This window comes from Rattus rattus, chromosome 6, assembly GCF_011064425.1.
Source record: "Rattus rattus isolate New Zealand chromosome 6, Rrattus_CSIRO_v1, whole genome shotgun sequence".
In the NCBI taxonomy this organism is placed as follows: Eukaryota; Metazoa; Chordata; class Mammalia; order Rodentia; family Muridae; genus Rattus; species Rattus rattus.
In genome coordinates, this window is record NC_046159.1 from 90775145 (window position 1) to 90796268 (window position 21124).

The 21124-nt window shown below is 46.4% G+C and overlaps 1 protein-coding gene across 1 annotated transcript in view; it reads left to right on the forward strand.

Annotated features, from left to right (window-relative positions):
- Positions 1 to 21124, forward strand: part of Osbpl3 (oxysterol binding protein like 3) — a 78092-nt gene that overhangs the window by 39011 nt on the left and 17957 nt on the right. The window contains exons 12-15 of the mRNA XM_032906537.1: positions 6617 to 6751; positions 7884 to 7977; positions 12560 to 12810; positions 16035 to 16172. Of these exons, the coding sequence (XP_032762428.1) occupies positions 6617 to 6751; positions 7884 to 7977; positions 12560 to 12810; positions 16035 to 16172 (618 nt within the window). The remainder of the gene's footprint in view (positions 1 to 6616; positions 6752 to 7883; positions 7978 to 12559; positions 12811 to 16034; positions 16173 to 21124) is intronic.

Here is a 21124-nt window from a genome sequence, read left to right on the forward strand (position 1 = left end):
ATAGTGCCCAGTGCCTTGCCGGCTTCTTTTCGAGCTCTGTAAAAGCTGTGCTAGCCTTTACCGTGATGGTTCCTTCTTCCTTCTTCCTGCTGTATTTTTCCTCTCAGAACTCAGCTGTTCTCCTAGGGGAGGAAAGATACTGCACTACAGTTGAAATCCATTAGTAAGTTCAACACACGTGAGAAAGGCCTTTTACTAGGGTGGGACGTAGTTTAGCAGCTTGGTGGGCATTTGCCTCCTGGACCCCTAGTTCAATCCATAGACAGATGGCACGCACGCACGCACACATGCGTACACACTCACAAAGAGGTCTTTTCTCCAGATTTTTGCCCTCGGTGGTCCCTTGAATGTGTTTAAAATGAACAATTTCAGAAAACTATAGCGTGATCCTTGAAAAATGAAAGTGGGTAGTTACTGTGACAGCTGTTTATAAGTGTCTGTGGTATTCAGTTGTCTTCCTTGGATGTGTAAAATTTTCCATTGAACAGCTGATTAAATGGAGTAGATTAAATAGGAGAAACAGGGAAGCAGGCTGGGGAGGTAACACAGTCAATAAATGCTGTGGACCTGAGTGTGAGCCCCCAGAACCCACATACAAAATACAGGGGGTGAAGGCACAAGCTTGTGAACCCAGGCAGGCTGGGGAGATAAAGACAGCTGATGACTGAGGCTCTCGGGCCAGCCAACCAGCCTAGCCTACTTGGTGAATTTCAGACCAGTGATACTACTGTCCCTTCTCTCCAACAAAGGTGGGTCTGTAGGTAAAGGTTCTATCCCAAAGCCTGGAGACCTGAGTTGGATCCCTGGGCCCCAGAAGAAGAGAACCAGTTTCTTAAAGTTGTTCCTGACCTCGGAATGTAATTTTAAAAAGAGAAAAAAAAGTGGGCAGAGACTGAGGCACAAGGAAAGACACCTACAGTTTCTGCCCCACCCCTCCTCTCTCTCTCTCTCTCTCTCTCTCTCTCTCTCTCTCTCTCTCTCACACACACACACACACACACACACACACACACAAGCAAGCTCACACATACACACACATACATGCACATGCATGCACGCACACACACACACACACACACACACACACACACACACACACACATGCACTCACACATGCACGCACACCTTGGTGGGTCTCAGCACGTATCCTGCTGACAGTAGTCTGTTTTAGGCCTGAGCTCAGTCACCAGCTGGGTCCTTTCAGGTTTGCACGTCAGCTAACACAGAGACAGTCTTTGCCATGTCTGCCGTCACTGAGCATCTCCAGCTCCACGCTGATTTCCAAGCCGTTCTTAGCTTTCATAGGCATCATTATCATGTGAATTTCCGTTGCATGTTTTATGATTGAATAGATAACCTGCACTGTGCATTTATGAACCATGTCCAGTGGACATCATTCAGGTTTTTGTGTTTTGAGATGAAACCCAAATCCCAGGTCTAGAAAAATGCATGTTTTTGCGGACTAACCTCAAAAAGAAATGACCAGAAAGCTGAAATGCTGTGAGCTGACCAGGAGGGCGATGGCAGCCTTGAAAAACGGTGACCTCTGTCTCATTTATTTCCTCTTCCCGAGAGTTTCTATTTCCAATGCTTTATCCTTTTTTTCCTGCCACTGGGTGACTCAGGCTAACTTTTCCAGCAAAGAAAAGCTATTGTGACATTCAGGAAGTAAGAACAGAAATAAATAAGAATGGCCACCCGGGCTGACACATACCCTAAATCCTGTGTGTGTGTGTGTGTGTGTGTGTGTGTGTGTGTACATGTGTGTATGGTGTGTACACATGCATGTACCACATGTACCTGTGCACACCTGTACCACAGGACATGTGTGGGATAAGAGAGCAGCTTGCAGGAGTCAGTTCTCACTTTCCACAATGTGGGTTCTGGGGGTTGAAGTAAGGCTTGGAGGCAGTGCCTTTAATGGCTGAGTATCTCACCTGCACTGCAAGTCACTTTGTAGGTGACGCCCAGGAGCCTCAGACAGGGCACAGTGACAGAGCCCAACAATAGGTTTAGCCCCAGGGCTTCTGCTTTTCTGGTCTCCCAGTGTTCACCTTCTTTCTGTTGCCTTCTTTGACTGCACAGAGGAACTACTGTTGGTGTTGGGCCTGGATATTGAACCCTAAGATCCCCTCTTCTTGGAAATCACCTGTCACTTATTCAAGACGATCCTACTATGTATTCCTAAGTGTGACATTCTAGTATCACCAGTGTAATACAATCTTAATGTTTTAGATTAGAAATCAAAGGCTCACAGAGACTGACCCACCAACCAAAGAGCATGCAGGGGCTGGACCTAGGCCCCCTCCACATTTATAACAGCTGGGCAGCATGGTCTTCCTGTGGGTTCCCTGACAATTGGAGCAGGAGCTGTCTTGGACTCCGTTGTCTGTCATTGGATCCCCTTCCCCTACTGGGACTGTCTGGTTGGGCCTCAGAGGGAGAGGTGTGCCTAGTCCTGCTGGGACTACTTGTCCCAGGGTGGGGTGGTATCCAAGGCAGGAGGGGGCTGCCATTCTCCTCAGAGAGGGGAGAGAGTAGTGGGGGGAGGGATTTGTAAGGGTGGGGGCTGGGAGGAGAGGAGGGAGAAGGGCTGAGATTAGGGTGTAAAGTGAATAAAAAAAATAAATTATTGAAAAAAATCAAAGGCTGAGTGAGAGTAATAACTTCTATATCTAAGTGGTAGTTAAGAATGGATGTGATGGGGGTTGGGGATTTAGCTCAGTGGCAGAGCGCTTGCCTAGGAAGCGCAAGGCCCTGGGTTTGGTCCCCAGCTCCGAAAAAAAAAAAAAAAAAAAGAATGGATGTGATGTAGCACCCAGAAGACAAGGGCAAAAGAATATTGTGAAGCAACTCAAAGTCAGGTACCGAGTTCCAGGATTGTCTAAGATAGTAAGACTCTGTTCCAAACAAATAAATAAATCCCATTGAAGGCACCTTTAAGACTATAACTTTACAAAAAAAAAAAAAAACCCAGGAGAAGATAACTTAGTTCCTTTATGTATATGTGTGTCTCTTCGCTCTGTTTTCTAGGATCGAGTACTGGACATGTTGTACACACCCTTAGCCTTGATTCTGTGGGGATGGTAGTTTTATTTTAGAAACAGGGAAAAGTAAAGCCCAGAGTAGTTAAATAACTTCCACCAGAAACACAGCTTATAAAATCAAATCAGGCTTTGAATCCGAGTCTCACGGGCCAGAGCGAGCGTGCTTACCACAGTGTCACACTTCTGACAGCCACGCCGAGCCTGAAGAGCCAGCCCTGGAAGAGCCTCTACCCAAAATGAGTGCGAGGTGTGCGGATCGAGCGGCTCAGCCAGGGACGTGGCTTTGTAGTTCCCCTTCTCAAAGGCATCTATGGATAAGAAAGGCATCAAAATTCAATGGAAAAGGCAGATTATTCAATAAATTAGGTCAGCGCAGCTGAAAGCAGTCAGAAAAGAGGCTTACGTTTTCTTCCATTGGGTGCTAAAGTTCGAGTTAAATATGAAAGTCAAGACAAAATTTGATTCAAATATTTATCAAACTGCTAGGGTAAGGATTTCCTAAACTAGGGAGTAATAAAAAATTTTCAAAAGAAGTGTTAGCCAAATTTGACTTTTTTTATAGTGAAATATTTACAAACTGAGGCACATAAAAAATTAAGACATACCTTCAGTGAGAGTGACAGGCTTAGCCGATGCCGAATCAGAGACGGCATCTTTATTCAGTGAACGACGATCCAATAATACCAAGTAACTTAACCCACCAACAAACAGGTCGGAACAGATTAGCCTTACTCAGCAGCATACAGGGATAGGGGTTTGTTTCTGTGGGGTTTTAAAAACCTTTTCTTTTTCAAGTTAGTCGTGAGGTGCTTAACTACTAGGATATATTCAGGGATGTCATCGGGTGATCTTCCTGGTGAGTGAGTTTACACAGTGTAGACACAGTCCAGGTCCTACGTTAGCCGATTGCATACCCAAGGCCCTCGGCTAGAGCTGTAAAAATACCTGTGTTCCTGTGGGTGCCCTCCTGGAGGACTGCTTGCCTCTGGTTCACCAGCGCCAAATGATCCATATGTGCACAGAGTATGGTCCGGAGTGTCACAACCATGTGGCCCAGTGGCAGTTGTGTGTTCTGTCAACACGGCACGAGCATAGCCACGTCTCCTGTACTGCCAACAGCCAGACTTAGTGGGCTCCTTCCCCCAACCCAACGTTGCAAACAATGTTCCTGTTTTAGTGAGCGAGACCCTGTGTCCTTTAAGAAGCCAAGCTAGAGGGTGGGGCTGCTGCGTCCTGGTGTTTGCAGTATGAATTCATAAGCAGTTGCTAAGATTGTGGGATGCCAAGAACAGGTAGGGGCTAGAATCCCAAATCTGAAAAGTTTCAAAGCCCAAACGTTTCGATCCACATGGTACCTCCCATGGAAAATTCCATACCTCATGGGACAGGTGTCAGCCTAAAACCAATTCACTAAAGATATTCTAAAGTTACTCTCAGGCTACGTGTACAGGTACACTGGACACATAGCTAATTGTATGTTGGCACTCTGACCCGTCCCTGAGATACCTCATTACATTTTCAAGAATCCATTTGAAAAGTGAAATTCAAAACACAGCTGTACCTAACCGTTTTAGCTAATGATCTCAACACATACCTTTTTCAGTGTTGGTAGGTAAGTCAGGAAAACAAAGGTTCCCACCCGTCAGCCTAGGCAGAGGAAGCTTGAGCAGGTAGGTGTGGTGGTGAATTGATGAGCAGATCAAGTAAATAAATCATTAGCATCTCTGAACGTCAGTGCCTGCCTGCAGGAACATGTAAGGAGTCCTGCTGGGCCGAGCACTGTAGGATCTTCAGCTCAGCCTTCTTGTGCCTGGGTCTTTGGAGGAGAGAGCAGCTGTTCCCCTTTAGAAAGCATCTGCCTACTATTAATGGGTGACATCTCATCAACATGACTGCCTAAGCAAGACCCGAACAAACCAGTCACCAAAAGACAGGATAATAGGGCAGAGGGAAAACTCGTGGGGGCCTCAGCCCTAGAGAAAGAACTACAGGCAGCTAAGGGGTCCTGAGAGTAGAAGTAGACTTTCCCAGGAAAGATTCTCCTCCCCAATTGATTATCTGAAACCACTTATCCATCCCTGAAAACATACAAGTAACATGCAGACTCCGTAAGCTGTCCTTATAAATGTAAGGGAGAGGGCGGTGTGTGTGTGTGTGTCTGTCTATCTGTCTGTCCATCTCTGTATATCAACAGTTAAAACAGAAGCCAAGAGTGAGAACATGAGTGGGAAAGGTTAGAGTGAGAAAGGGGAGCAAATGATGTAATTATATTTTAATTAAATTAGAAATGTATTTAATTAAACTAGAAATCAAGCAACTGCCATACTTGGAGATATTTACGGGGAGAGGGAAAGTTGACTTTTTAGAGGCTGTCCAAGGTATTTAAGCCCATACCTTGGGCTGACGTAGAGAGACTCCAGGACGAGAGGTGCACAATTTTCTCTGTTCCCAAAGTCAGTTCAACACAAGGGGCTTGATGTTGTTTATGATTAGGAAGCTCCGCTGAGGCTGCCTGTCCGGGTGGCTCTCGTGGCACAGGGTGTGTGGATGAGTTGAGCGGGGCATCCTGAACCCATGAGACCTTTGGGTTTGACAGCATCTGCCTGGGCTGCTTTTCCAGCCCGCTCGGTGACTCCCTTGCCAGATGCATGACAACAGAGCCATCCTAGCAGCCAGCAAAGTACCTAGGCTGACTAGCGACTCAATTCCAGGGCATTACCTGGTCCTAAATTAGTCCTAATCAGGGTCTAGCTCCCACGAGTCAGAGTTAAGGTCACCTTTCCCTCCACTTGTGGAGCCCAATGTCGGTGGTGGTTCTTGTCTACTGTGTACACACCCACGGTCAGAGGCCTTGTCTGTTTTCCACGTTCCTCTGTGATTGACTGCATGCAAATATTTGCTTAATTCATTGAAGGGGATTGAAATTTTACTTGCAAATAGAATAGAAAGTACACTGACTGAATATCCGGATTCTTCCCTGAGCCCGATTCTGGACTCAGTGGAGTGGAGAATGGGGTCCGTGCTACACTGTTAGTCATACCAGGGCCTGAGGCTTCCCTTTAAGAGTCATTGTGGGTGAAGAGAGGAAAGGAAATTATTCCCACTCCTCCAAGAATAAGGGATGGTCTACCACCATGGCCACCTCTGGACCAAAACAGAGTTTATTTGTTGACGATCCCTTGGAAGCAGCGCATTGGCCTCTGAATGTGCAGTAGATGCCCTGCTTGAAGTTAGTGTGCAGGGAGCAAAGTTTAGGATGGAAGGAAGACCGCTGGACGGTAGAGAAAAAAAGGATGTGCCCTTGTACTCCTCGGTGGAACACAGCTGGTTTGTGCTTGAGATTTGCAGCACGCGCCTGAGCAAAGTTCTTCCCTTCCAGTGGAGTCTTCTTCTGGGAGAGACCTTTGTTTCTCCTTTTGTTTCTTCGAGGCTCACTTCTCTTCGGAAGCTCTGAGTCTCCTGCTTGCATGGGCCTGTGACCCAGTGTTCGTGCTGTTAGATCATTTGTGTAGTTCGTGTCTCTTGAGGCTCCTCTAAATCCACTCCATTTTCTTTCTGCTCTTTCCTAGGAAATCTCCAGGGATGAAAGCCGAGCCCTGGTGCACCAGCTCTCCAACGAGAGCAGGCTGTCTATCACCGACTCCCTTTCTGAGTTTTTCGATGCCCAGGAAGTTCTGCTATCTCCTAGCTCTTCAGAAAACGAGGTTTGAACACTGTTTTCAGTCATGTGTCCCCCGCTCCCAAATCTCCTTTATGAATTTGCTCACCAAACCGCTTAGCAAAGATTTGTCAGCAGAAATGCTTGACTCCATGGCACCTCCATACCATTACTTTGAGGGTCTGCTTGTAATGCACCCCCAAACACAAAGCGATACGCCAGAAGAAAAATGTGGAAAATATGCCTTCCCTCTGGTTTCTATCACTTAGACTTTTTGCAGTTTCCCATTACTCGTTGTGAATTCTGCCTGTGCTTATGCCTGTTTGTATTCTGTGTGGGTTTTTTCTAATTTATGTAATACATTTCCATACTGTTACTGTCTGATGTGTTTATTATATTACTTTATACTTATAATCATTGTTTTAAATGGATGCATAAAACACCTCACTTTCTGGAATAGACAAGCCCCACAGTTGGTAATGTTTACCCATTAAATATAGAGAAATATAAAATATTTATATAATATATGATTTATAATAAAATTTTTATTTATGTATTAATTCCCGTGGAAGAGTTTGTTTTCACAATGATTCAAAAGCTAGTTGTCCACCCATTTACTCAAGTATTAGCATGTTCTGCAGATGCTCAAAATAAGAATTTTTATGACAACAGCAGTAGCCTTGGGAGTTTTTTGTCTGTTTTTCTTGTGAGAACCAAGAATATCGAAGGATTTCCTCCCTCCCTCTTTTTCTCCCTCCTTCCTCCTGTCTCTTCCTTTTTTACTGTGTTGGGGATTGAACTTGAGTCCCTTCCGTCCCCTTCCTCCTACCCTCCTAGGCAAGCACCCAGCTGAATCCTTAGCAGCTTGCTTGTTTGCTTCTTTCTTCCTTCCTTCCTTCCTTTCTTTCTTTCTTTCTTTCTTTCTTTCTTTCTTTCTTCCTTCCTTCCTTCCTTCCTTCCTTCCTTCTTTCTTCCTTCCCTTCCCTTCCTTTCTTCCTTTCTTTCTGTGAGTATTATCTAGGCAGATTTGGGGGGTCTATAAAAATAGAGCCCCAAATTATTTCTGTGGATTTGTAATGTGAGGCAGGGTGTGCTAGGTCGTTTGGAGCAGGGCTTTCAGGAAGGCTGCTCTCTTGTCTGCCCTGTCTTTCATGTGTGCTATCTCGTCTTTCCCACAGATCTCTGATGATGATTCATACGTCAGTGACATAAGTGATAATCTGTCCTTAGACAACCTCAGTAACGATTTAGACAATGAAAGACAGACCTTGGGTAAGTGTTGCATTACAGGTTCTCTCGGAGCCTGCAACTTTGTATGTGTGCATGTGTGTACGTGTGCATGTGTGTACATGGTTTCGTGTGTGTGTGTGTGTGTGTGTGTGTATGTGTGTGTGTGTGTGTGTGCGCGTGTAAGCCAGAGGTCAACCTTGGGCGTCATTCATATATATTAGTTTTTGATACAGGGTCCCATGCTTACTGGCCCAAGAGCCCCTGGGATCCACCTGCCTGTCCTTCCCAGAGCTGAGATAAGTGCCCTGCCTGACATATATGTGTATGCATGCCTGTGCCCATAAAGCAACGTCTCCCTTGCACAGTTGAGCCTTTTCTCTGCCAGTTCACTATAGAATATGCTGTTCTGTCTTCAGATACCAAAGTGGTGTTGTAATTTAAGAATTCAGGGGGTTGGGGATTTTTTTTTTTTTTTTTTTTTTTTGGAGCTGGGAACAGAACCCAGGGCCTTTGCTAGGCAAGCATTCTACCACTGGGCCAAATCCTCAACCCCGGGATTTAGCTCAGTGGTAGAGCGCTGTTTACTAGCGCATAAGGCCCAAGGTTCGGGTCCCAGCTCAAAAAAAAGAACCAAAAAAAAAAAAAAAAAGAATTCAGTAGGGCATACATAACTAAAAAGTCTAAGTAATATTTAGCTCTGGGTTATTCAAAATAATACACTCCTACCCCTTCTCCGGTTACTGCTTAATCCAAAGAAGGAAAGTGATGATCAAGAAATATATTCCAGAGACTCTCAAGATGGTTCAGTGGGCAAAGGTGCTTGCCGCTAAGCCCAACAGTCTGAGTTTGATCCCTGGAGTCCTCACAGTAGGAGAGGACTGACACCCATATGTTGTTCTCGGAGCACACATGCATGCACACACATGCTCGCACATACCACATTGTGGCACATGAATGCTACATAAATAAATGAATGTAGTTTTTAAAGAAAGGTATATCATAATGTAAGTCTAAGCTAGAGGGTGCTTGGGGTGTCTGGCTAGTCCTAAGCAGCACAGAGTCAGGTTGGGGAGATGCTGGTAGGTTCCGTGCAATGGGCACACAGTCCTCTGCCCAGGACCCTTAATAGCAGACACTCAGTGTCGGTTTCTGGTTGGCCACGTTCAGTCCTGAAATCACCATCCACCACCCACTATCATAACTATGCAGAGGACAGGGACTGCACCAGGTCCTTTTATTTCAGTGTCTCAGCTCAGCCAGTGTTTCTGAACTACGCCGATGGATTATCTAAACAGTCCGGAGCGCACTGCCTCTAAGCGGCTGGTGGGTAGCTTCCCACCGTCTACAAAGCCTCCTTTCAGCATTACTTGTTGAAAGGGAGAGACTGCTCTGTAGAGATTCGTCCGTGATGGGAAACCTGAAGCCCCGTGAGTTTGAAGTAGAAGGTCAAGGATATGAAAACAGAGAATGAGAAAGGAAATGAAGAGCTGTAGCTCGCTCGCTCCCTCTGTGAGCACAGAGGGCTGTGAGCACTGAAATGGTGCAGGGGGATGACAGATGCTGAGGCCCCTCCCCCATCTCTCAGAGGCAGAGTAAAGGGGACCCAGAGGTAAAGCTGGGAACGAAGGAGGAACATAGACAGCAGCTATGGTGCATTAGCAGCAGCCAAGGTGAGCATAGCCAGGTGGTCAGGCTACTTCTCTAGCTTAGTCCATAGCTGTTTGACTCGAACACAGCACGTACTGGGCAGACCTTCCTTCACCCTGAGCTTGAACATTGGAATCAGATGTCCTCAGTCCTCTGCACACAGCCTCTGGTGGTGACAGGGTTTCTAGACATCTTGAAAAGATGCCTGCAGAAATAACCTTGACTTATGTCCTTCCACTCAGTGTGCCTACTGAGGGAAGAATTCTACTGTGGATGTAGCTCAGTTGATAGAGGCATGAGGTTCTGGGTTCTAGCCCCAGCACTACATAAAGTTAGGCATGATGGTGTTTTCCTGGAACCCCAGGATTAGGAAGGTAGAGCCAGGAAGGTCAGAAATTCCAGGGCATTCTTGACTACATAGAGAGTTCAAGTCCAGCCTGTTTGATAAATGAGACTCTGTATCAGGGGAGAAAGTGAAAATGAAAAAACCGAACCAGGCACTCTTCCGTTATTACACTAGAATTTCCCAGAGTGCACTGGGGACACTTCATGGTCAGGATGCTTTCTATCAGTTTCTTTCCCAAAATAGCGCAGGTCGTGCAGCAGGACCCGTTCCGGTGCCGATTGCCCCAAAAGTCGCTGAGAATGTGGACTGAAGGGTGTTTCTGAGCGCCAGCCCTATCTCTGGGTTGTGTGTGCTCATTCCTCCTCCGTGCCTTTTTCTCACCTATAAAGTGGGCATAACAACATTGTTCACTTCCAGAAGTATCCTAGAAGCGCAGAAGAGGAGCACAAGTCAAAGACAGTCCGAGACTTGCCTGCAAGGCTGTTTCTGAACATGCTGTCGTTTTCAGCCATGCACCTGTGTCAGATTTTCGCCCATTTAACCAATTAAAGTAGATGTGGCGCTTAACTGGGTGCTTAACTTACTGAGCGACTACACAGCACGGCCCCAGTTTCAGGCTTTTCTGTTCATCCAGGCTGGCTCTGCAGTGAGTGAATGAGTGTTTGTGCTCAATAAGTAAGTGCACACCAGAAAGTGGTGTGTTATCCACTCACCAGTACAGTGAGAAGATGCTATTTGAAGAGACACAAGTCAGACCTTGAGGCAAAGAGGTGGGTGGGCAGTTTTATGCACGTAAACATAAGCACTCCATTCACCAGAGCCTCCATGGACCAGGTTTTGAAGTAAATGCCAAGTCAGGATGAAATCGTAAAAACAGACAATTTGTTTAGAAGGAAGGGAAGAAATGTGGAGTGAAGTATTCTAGAACTCACCAGAAAGTTCTCTGGTGTCCGTTAATTGGGAGATAATAGTGTCGTCTTAGCAGTTTGACACCATTTAAAACAGTGATGCAGAGTATGGAGGCACACACTTGGAATCCCAGTACTTGGCAGGCTGAGGCAGGAGAATCACAAATTCAAGTCTGGCCCGGGGTATGTAAAAGTGCCCTTTCAGTAAGTGCCATGGTTGAGGGCAATATACAAATAATGACCAGCTTGGGGAGGGTCCAGGAGATGAGTGTTCACAGCTGCTCTTGTCTTGGGAAGTGGTGGGGATTGGGGGGCCGGGGGAGCTTGTTACTTTGATAATCTCCTGAGGTGAAAAGCTTGGAGGAGGGGAGGCTTCTCTTGACTCATGAGTTCAGAGGTTTTGGTCTTTGGTCATTTGCCCACTGTTGTGGTCTGTGGAGAGGCGGAGTATATGATGGAGACAGTGTAATGGAGCAGGGGTGCTCACCTCATGGAGCGCACAAGCAGAGGCAGGAGGAAGGAGTAGCATCAAGGGATTGCTCTCTCCAACCCCACCTCTTGTCCACTCTGTATGAAGCAGAAACCCATCAACCCGTCATTTCCTGACCGACCCAGCCAGCTCTCCATAACTGCATCCATCAGCTGTGGGATCGAGTCTTCAACACATGAGCAGAGGGGCGGGAGATTATTCCACATCTACTCAGTTGCCTTTAAAATAATGGTTGCCTCACGTGAACCAAAAGTCTAAACGCATTTAGAACCTCTCATGACATTTCTCACCTGCATATGCTGATAAAATGATTGGAAAACCAGACAGTTTGTGATATGCACTACTCCTGGATGTTGCTGGGTTTTCGTTGCATTTATTTATTTATTTATTTTCACATCATAGCTGGACACTGAGAAAAACCTAATAGCCTAACAGTAAAGAGTGATCTGATACATTTTATGATATGTCTATAACATGGAATATTTTTACAATGACTAAAAATGATACTATTGAAGAATTTAAATGACTAAAATGTATTTCAGACAGCTGACTAAGCAGAACTTAAAAGGACCCGTACAGTATGAATAACACAGGTGGAGAATCCACTAACTTACCGGTAGTCCCAAATGTAAATGGATACTATCTGGGCTGGTAGAATATAGATGGAAACTATTTTTTCTCATTTTTTTTTTTAGAATAAATACAGTTTAGTCAGTAGATAGGACACAACTATTCTAGTACTGGAAACGTGAAAGCAGATGATTGTGAGTCTAAGGCTAGCCCAGGCTACAGAATAAGACCACATCTCAAACAGAACAGTAAACACACAGAGTTGATTTTTAGAATTTGATGTGTTTAAGCTTTTGAATTTTTATCAATCCAACCTCCTACTGGCATAGAAACTCTATTTCCATTCCCATTCTGAATCTGAAAGCTGTGAGGAGCTAGCTTTTGAGTGGGAACTTAAAGGTCTCCCCAGGAATAGCTTGGTTTATTTAGCAGTGCTGGGGGTTGGTGCGAGAGCACATGCTCCACTACGGAGCTGCACCCCCAGTCCTGAGCTTTGCTATTTAATTCTTCAGAAATTCTTTTGCCAGTCTCCAACTTTCCAGCATACACTGGGTGACTGAGTTCTGATAGTGCTTGCTAGGGGAGGTTATAGTCTTGGATGACTTTGAGTGGTGAGATAAAAGCAAAAGCTTCCCGGAGTCAATCCGATTTCACTCCTTTCAGGTCCTGTTCTCGAAAGTAGTGGGGAAGCCAGGTCCAAAAGGCGGACCAGCCTGCCAGCGCCGGGTCCCAACACCAGTAGCGTGAGTGTGTGGAGCATCCTGCGCAACAACATTGGGAAGGACCTATCCAAGGTGGCCATGCCGGTAGAGCTGAACGAGCCCCTGAACACACTGCAGCGGCTCTGCGAGGAGCTAGAATACAGCGAGCTTCTGGACAAGGCTGCGCGCATGCCCAGTCCCCTGGAGAGGATGGTGAGGCCCCCACCTCCCACCTGAGTCTCCTGAGCCATTCTGAGCCCAGAGGCCTAGGGGCCAGTCCTCATTTTCTGATTGCTCCTTGGGGATGGCCATTTCTCAGAAATAGGCAGTCCTCCCCTACCCCGGCTGTGAGCAGCCACCGCATCAGAAATTGCTTTAGGGGGAAGCAAGGGGCTCCTGCAGCTGGTGCCTGGGGGCGGGTGTTTCTGCTTTTCTTGTGCTTGCTCTTTCTCTGGAAGCTTCTGTCTGATGGTTCTGATAGGTCTGGCTGGAAAAAAACATGGCTTTAAGCTGTGTTTATTTTTACTACCCTCAGAATTTAATCTCTCGAGTTGTTTCTCTCATCCAGAGTAAATTTCCCTTGAGAATGTTTTTGTTTATTTCTGGAATTGTCCCATTTGTTCCTACGCTTTTGGAAAATATCATTCACAGAAGGACATTTTATACCATTATACCAGAAAAGTTTCTCTGTCTCCCTTCCCCACCCCTCTCTCCTACCCCATAGAGTTATTTAAATAAACAACTTTGATTGTGAAACTCCTGAGAATTTTAGTTTAGGAAACCGTTCTTCCAGCCTCCTCATATGTGAGCTGGTATAGCTGGGTCCTTGCCTGTGTAGTGAGCTGGGACTTCAGTGTCCACCTGCACCAGCACCACCTCCACACATGCAGTTCTCACTTGCTATTTGCTTACTGGCTAAACCTCCCCCAGGGGGTGGGGCTTCACAGAACTAGGCAACAACAATCCCACACTCCCTGTGACAGAGGATGCAGACCCTTCAGTCTCCACACAGCCCACAGTTCTGACCCTCATAGAGCTCCTTAGCTGCAAGGATTTGGAAATGAAAGGGCACCCTCAGATCTTGCTAAGAGACATCCTGTGGTCATTTGGTCTGATCTCTGGGGTCTTCTCATCAAAGAGATTTTTCTCTCTTGATACTAATGATCATAAGTTTCAAAAACCACAAGTTGTGATTTTGCCCTTTTTGTTAAATTTCCCAAAGAGAATGTCTGCTGAAGACAGGAGACAGGAAGCTTCTAAAGCCAATGGTAAAAGTCGGCATTTATGGTAGCTGGTTCAAAGAAAATGATTCGCTTTGAACATGAAAATATTCTAAAGTGTGTCTCTCTCCTGTGGCAGTTTAGAGCCTTTAAGATGTTCAACAGTTGAGCCCTGCACTTGACCTTGAACAGTTATTTGTGGGAAGCACAGCGCTTCCAGCCTGGAATCCCACACTGAAGCTGAGGCAGGAGGATTGGTGCAAGTTTGGGGCTGACTGATTCCTATTCTTGACCTGGACAAAAGTTTGAGCTGAGCATAGTATAATCACACCTGTAGTCTCAGCACTGGGGAAACTGAGGCAGGAGGATTGATGCAATTCCAAGCCAGCATGGCCTATAATATGAGATCTTGCCACAAAAAAAGAAAAAGAAAGAAAGAAAGAATAAAAAAGTTTCAAGCAAGACCAAATGTCCTGAGCATGGCCAAGGGGCTGAAGCCACAGCCCAGATGTTTCCTTTCCTGCTGTGCAGTCACCACGTTCTCCTGTGTAGGCTACTTGTGTCACCAAAGGGAAGAGTTTGTTCTGCCCACCTCTCCTTACTGCCGGTATCAAGATTAACACTGTTGTTTAGTCTGCTGTCATGTGTTTGTGCATGTGTGTGCTCGAGTGAGTTTATATGCACCACATGTGTGCGGGAGGCCTCAGAGGACAGAAGAGGATGAGGTGGTGGGCACTGGGAACCATGCTCTGGGCTTCTGCAAGGGCAGCAGTGCTTTTAAACAACAAGCCACCTCTCCAGCCCTGTGGTTTACATTTCAAAGGAGACTCGAGGTGTTTGGCATTCCATATGGACAGTGAGCTTACTGTTGGGTGTGTCAAAAGCTAAAGAGACGGAGAGGGAAATGGAAATGGAGACAGCGTAGCCAGTAATGCGGTTGTGGTATAAGCAGGAGGAGCTGACTTTGATCCCTAGAACCTCTGAAAAGGTTGGCAGAGTGGTAACCCTTAGCCCTGGAAAGTGGCAGGGCAGGTGGCTTCTTGGAGCTCGCTGGCCAAATTAGTGACCTCCATGTCCAGTAACAGACCCTGTCTCAGAGAACTATGGTGAGGAGCAACTGAGGAAGACACTGATTCTGACCTTTCGCCTCCATGACAGGGCACACGTGCACACATGTGCACACACATATAAACAGCCAGTTATAGGTGAGCTGAACTGGGTATGGCACACCTCATAGGGTGGTCAGAGAAGAATGTTGAGACCTGCTACTCTTCGACATTAAAAATAAATCTCTTTTACTACTGTCACATAACTTTGAAGGGAAAACAAGATACAGAGAAGAGAAGAAACCATTTTCTTTGATGCTCTGAGGAAAAAGCCACCAAAGAACATGCTGGAATCCTCATGGTGATGGCCAGGAAAGGATTCTGCTAATCCCATGTGCACATGTAGTTTACCCTTCACCTCTTTCCCTCCTCCTCCTCCTCCTCCTCCTCTTCCTCCTCTCCCATTCTGCTCTTCCCCTCCCCCTCCTCCTCTCATACCCCCTCCTCCCTGTCCTCCTCTTCCCTTTTCTTCCTATTGCTCTCTTCCTCCCTCCTCCTCTCCTCCTCCTCCTCTCCCCTCCCTCCTCCTCCTCCTCCTCCTCCTCCTCCTCCTCCTCCTCCTCCTCCTCCTCCTCCTCCTCCTCCTTCACCTGTAAGTTTTCCTCACAGAAAGGCAGAATTCACATTGTCCCTAGTCTGTTGCCTCTCAGGGCACATCAGTGCCTCTCACAGTTCCTTTGGTCAGTGTGATTTTTAAGTTTCTGGGTTTCTACTGTATCAGTTGATCACTAGTTGAGTGTATTGTATTTATGAATTTAGGGGATCCTTTGACTTCCCTGTACTCTCACCACCTGCCCTGACACCCTGACATTGGGTCTGCCCAAACTGCCTGGCTGCATGTAGGGCAGGTAGCGTTGACCTGCTGTTGGGTGAATTTTGTCCCCTCAATCAGATCTTGGCTTCCAGATTTCAGTCACCAAAATAAGCAGGCAGTTTAAACTGGTTGACTTACCTCTGGGTCCAAATGAGCATTGTTTAAGCCCACAATAGTAAGCCTAAGTTGCTTGAGTTGTCTTTAAAACCAAAGGCCAATCCTTGTCTTTCTGAAATAGAAGGTTTTATTTCTCGGTGACACAGAAGTAAGCCGCCCCTTCCCTCCTTCTGCTCACAGGTGTACGTGGCAGCCTTCGCCATCTCTGCATACGCATCCAGCTACTTCCGAGCAGGCAGCAAGCCATTTAACCCGGTCCTTGGAGAAACGTACGAATGCATCCGACAGGACAAGGGTTTCCAGTTTTTTGCCGAGCAGGTGATGTGTGCCCTTTGTGTTTGTGGAGAGCATTGCTTTGCCTGCTATTTAATGTGCTTCTGAAATATTTATTTCCCCCTTTCGCTGGCTTCAAAAGGACTGAGATAATTACAGGCTTAGCCACATAAAACCAAGGATCCATTTTCTCCCCATGGAAGCCCAGCTACCATCCACGGTACACAGGCCTCAGTAGCTCTGAGTACCTGCCAGGTTATATGCAGCAGCAGCAGCAGCAGCAGCAGCAGCAGCAGCAGCAGCAGCAACATTTGTTCTCCTTCAGATCATTAGCAAAAGGATGTGCCAAGGTGCACAGCCTCTGACCAGAGTGTGACCTAGAGGTTAAAAGTGTGTTTGAACAGTTAGCACCACCATTAATGAAGCCCGGCTGCCTGTCCCTCAGAGTGGGCGTGGCCATATCAGTACAATGGCCTAGAGTTTTATTCAAGAGGATAAATTCACTCACGTGTGTATTTATTCCTTAGAGCAATAAGCTATGTCTTTTTTTTTTTTTTAATGTTTACTGTGTGCCTGGTACTATTGCAGATGCCCAGACCCCACAGTGGAGTGGGAGGCTGTAGAGACAGACAAGAGTCCCTGTCCTCACGTAATGGATGCGCATGTTGTCCTTATGTGGCCTGGGGTCCACTAGATCCTTCCACAGAAGTTAGCATGGAAGGCCCAGGAGCCTCGCAGCTCACATTAGGAGTGCAGTTCTGTTTCTACAGGCTGTGGAACTCAGGGCAAGTTACTGAACCTCTTTCTGCTTCAGTCTCCTCTTTGAAGTGGGGGTGACAGCTACCGTCAGTGATCTGTGGGGATAGAGGAGGGTCTGGTCTATGAAGTGTGGCTGCTCTGTGAGATGGCTGTCCTCATTGCTGCGCGAGGGCTCTCGTGTACCGGGGAATGAATACCCCGTGTGTTTGCCCACGTGGAACACTCCTTCAGCTAAAATAGACATGTACCTTTAGAAAGATGAAAACCACCTCTCTCCCCTTTCAGGAGACTAGTCATCGTTGCTTTGATATATTTCTCTCCCAACTCCTAGAAAACTGAGGAGAAAGAGGAAGTGGGGGTTGCTAAAACACTTTGCTCTGATTATTTTTGTCAATGGATTTGCATTATAGGACTGGGAGAGACGCGTGGTGAGCTTGGCTTTTCTGCCGCCCACTCTTTGCCTCTCTTTTTCTTTGAGATGATCTCACTGCAGATGCAGTCTGGCCTCAAACCACTCTCTTCTTGCCTCAACCTTTTGAGTAAAGGGATTATGGGTTCAAACTACCACACCCAACCTCCAAGAAACTGAAGAATATGCTGCTTGTCTTAATATAGTATAGGCTGGGAGCAGTCATGCCTCAGGTAGGAGGGTTGACAGTTCAAATCCAATCTCAGTTCCATAGAGGGTTCTAGAGCAACTTAGGCTGCCTCGTGAGACCCTATCTCAGAAAAAAAAGAAAATCATGAAAACCAAATCCTAAAACCATTGTGTTCCCTGGAACTCAGAGGACAGTGAATATACAAAAGCCCAGAAGTGTATCACCAGTGTCTTCCCAGGTGAAAATAAGATAAATATTGCTTAACATGGGCAGGTGGGGGCTAAATCAGTAGTTAAGGGATCCAGTAATCGGTCTGATTCAAATTCAGTTGGGTTATTTAAATACCGAACTCAAAATGGAACGAGAATAAATGAAAACATGATTCGGTTACCATGGTGTTATATGCACTCTTGTGAAGGAAAAAAAAAAATGAAGGCCCAAAATAGCCCCAAACTACAGCTGACAATCAGGGCAGGAGGAAGAGCTGTGAGGGGAGAGGGGCATGTGCTGTGGAAAGGTGAGTGGCAGTCCTCGAGCTCAGGAGCGGTGGCACCAGTCACCGGATCTGCCAGCACATCTGCTGTGGCATGGCCTGGGTCCAAGGGCAGGTGCCCATGTACTCAGAGAGATCACCAGAGAGCGCCAGATACCTTGGTCTGTATGAACTGGGTCCCAAGGCAAAAAGCAAAAGAGGCTGGCTGTTGTCTGCAGCACAGGCCAGGGCCCGTTTGCTCAGTGTGCAGCCTTGCATATGCAACCTCAGAACTTGGAACCTTGGCTGTGCCCTCTTCCAATGGGAGTGACAATTCATGGCCCATAGAAGGAGGCTGGGACAATAATACACTGACATGAAAGAATGCATGGTTATTGCTCTTATATTTAGAGAGAACTTTTAAACACCTTTAAATAGAGTGTTAAGAATAGTTTAAGGGGAGTGACGGAAGCCCAGGAGGTAGGATAAGATCTGCTGTATCCCACTGCTAGCACAAGAGTCTGAATGCTGCTGGTCAGACAGAGAACAAGCCCTCAGGCAGCCTTATGCTGGCTTTGCTGTCATAATGACCACTGGTCCTGATAGAGACAGAGCCATATCCTCTGTCTGGATTTTAGCCTTATGGCTTAAATGGCTGCTGCTTTTAGTGTACCCAGGAAAAGCTGAGCCTCCTGGGACTGGGATGCTAACACTGTATGTATTTGCTGGGACAGGCAGATTTTCCCCATTAGCAGGTTATGTGGGAAATAGGAATATAATCACAGGAGAGTATACGATGTGAAAATATGTCTTCTGCCATAGAAGTGATCATGGCTTAGGTTAGAGTCTATTTCTGGGGTGCTGGGCACACCTCAGCTCTTCGTGCGCCTGTGCGCGCGCGCACACACACACACCCCAAACTGTGCACACACACACACACACACACACACACCTTCCTCCTGTCCTTATGCAAGTCTTCACTCAATGACTCGCTGTATACGAAGCCCTCTACTGTGACGTATCTAAGACACTGCATCCTTGTCATTTTATGTCCCTACCTGCTTGTGTGGTTTTTCTGCTTCTGGCCCAGGAGACCATTGCCCAATGGAAGCAGCGTGGGGCTGCACTTGTCCAGTATGAGCAGGTGACAAGCTTTTGAAATTTGGGGGGATTCCAATTGGATCCCTTGGAACTGCAACTATAAGAAGTTATGCCCACTTAGTGTGGGTATTAGGAACCAAACTCCTGTCCACTGCAAGAACAGCAGGAACTCTTAGCTGCTTAACCTTCGATCCCCCCACCACCCCCTTTATAACCCTTCTTTCTTTTTCCTGGCTTAAGATGTAGTAAAAACAGAGACGGATGAGGCTACCCTACTCAGGATGCTAAGGCAGGAGGATCCCAAGTTTCAAAAACAAAGAATTGAGACTAAATAATTAGCAAAGTCACAGCCATTTGGGCTATCTCTTCCCGTGCAGAAAGGCTTCCAGCCCCAAAGATCAAGCATCAGCTGTGAATGGGCTCGTTCTAAAGGTGTTCATTCAAATGGACAAAACTTTTTTTTTTCAAACTGTCTGGTGTCTTGTAGTGTTCACATCTTAAGACACTGAGAACAGGTGTTAGCATCAGTGTGTCGAAGTCAAAACAGTCTCTGACTTCACTCTACAGAGAAATGCAGCACAGGAAAGTTAGAAAGGTCAGATTAGAAAAAAAAATGTTTTAAAATAGTGACAGGATATTTGTTGCCTTGAAAATGAAGCCTGAGGAATGGACAGACAGTCGTGGGAGATCTGTTAGGAGGATTCTATAAGAATCCAGTCAGGTAGGAGCAGTCAGGGTGAGGAAAAGTAGTCAGATTCTGTATCTATTGTGAGGTTTCAGCAGGTAGACTGTGACTTTTTTATTTGATTATTTGGGGGCTCTCACATCATGTATCCTGATTGCGTTCCCCTCCTAGTCTTCCTGTCTGTCCTCTCCCCCAGCCCCCCGCCCCACCCCTTGACTTCTTCTCTCCACAAAAGGGGGGGGTGGATGGGAGAAAAAACAAGTCTATTCTGTGTTGTTCACATACTCACTGGAGCATGGTCGAATTCCTAGTGGCCCCACCCCTTTCAGGAGAGATGGCCCCGCCTCTCACCAGCCACTGAGGGGCTCCTACTAGTTGATGGTTTCTGGAGGCGTGGATGCAGACAGAGAAAGATTTTTTCCTTTAAGTGGTCTTGAAAAGGCACCTTAATGGTGTGCTGTGGCTTTAGGAGGCACAGGAGTGACATCTTTGGATGCAGTCCCTGCTGTGCACGGAGAGAGCACACCGTGGGGTCTGGGACCAGGCATAGCACATCAACTGGGAAGGTAGTGGGTAGCAGGTTCTATGCCAAAAGCCCTGCTTCCTAGTTTATAACATAAGGTTAATGAAGACAGGAGACTACTCTGTCTTCATGAAACAATTAAACTCCGTCTCTCCTGAGCCAGGAAGAAATCACTCAGTGTGAAGGTGCCTGCCTCCAAGCCTGACGATCTGAGTTCCAGTCCTTAGACCCACATGGCCACACTGACCTACGAGTTGTCTGCTGACCTCCACATGCTAACACTTAATACCCAAACAAATGCAAAAGAAGTTTAAAAAGTTTAAACACACACACACACACGCACACACACACACACACACACACACACACACACACACACACCTTTTGAGCTCATCTAAAGGCAATTGACCAAACCCCATTTTATTGATCTGCTATCATGGTTTTAAAAGATCATGTGTGTATTCTTATCAGATGTGTATATCACAGGATCTCCTTTAGTCCCTATGGGCTGTTGCTTCTCCCTATATGGCGAGGTATCCAAGGCCTTCCACAGGAACCACATACTTCTCCCTATTTTATAAGATGCAGAACTATCACAGAGCAGGTACATGGTGTTTGAATACCACAGTTTGCTTTGAAGTTTGTATTTGGTGATCTCCATAAGCGCACCAAGTTCCTCGTGAGAGCTTTATTACTCTCTCCTATACTCCATGGCTCCTGCCCCACTCCACAGTGGGACGTGTCAGGTGAATAGAGACCTGAGGTTGGAGGAGTTAGATTATTCTAATTTAACTGCGTGCGATCCTGGGGTTTAAAACCTGACCAGACTATTTTGAGAGCTGTCCCATGGGAGAAAGG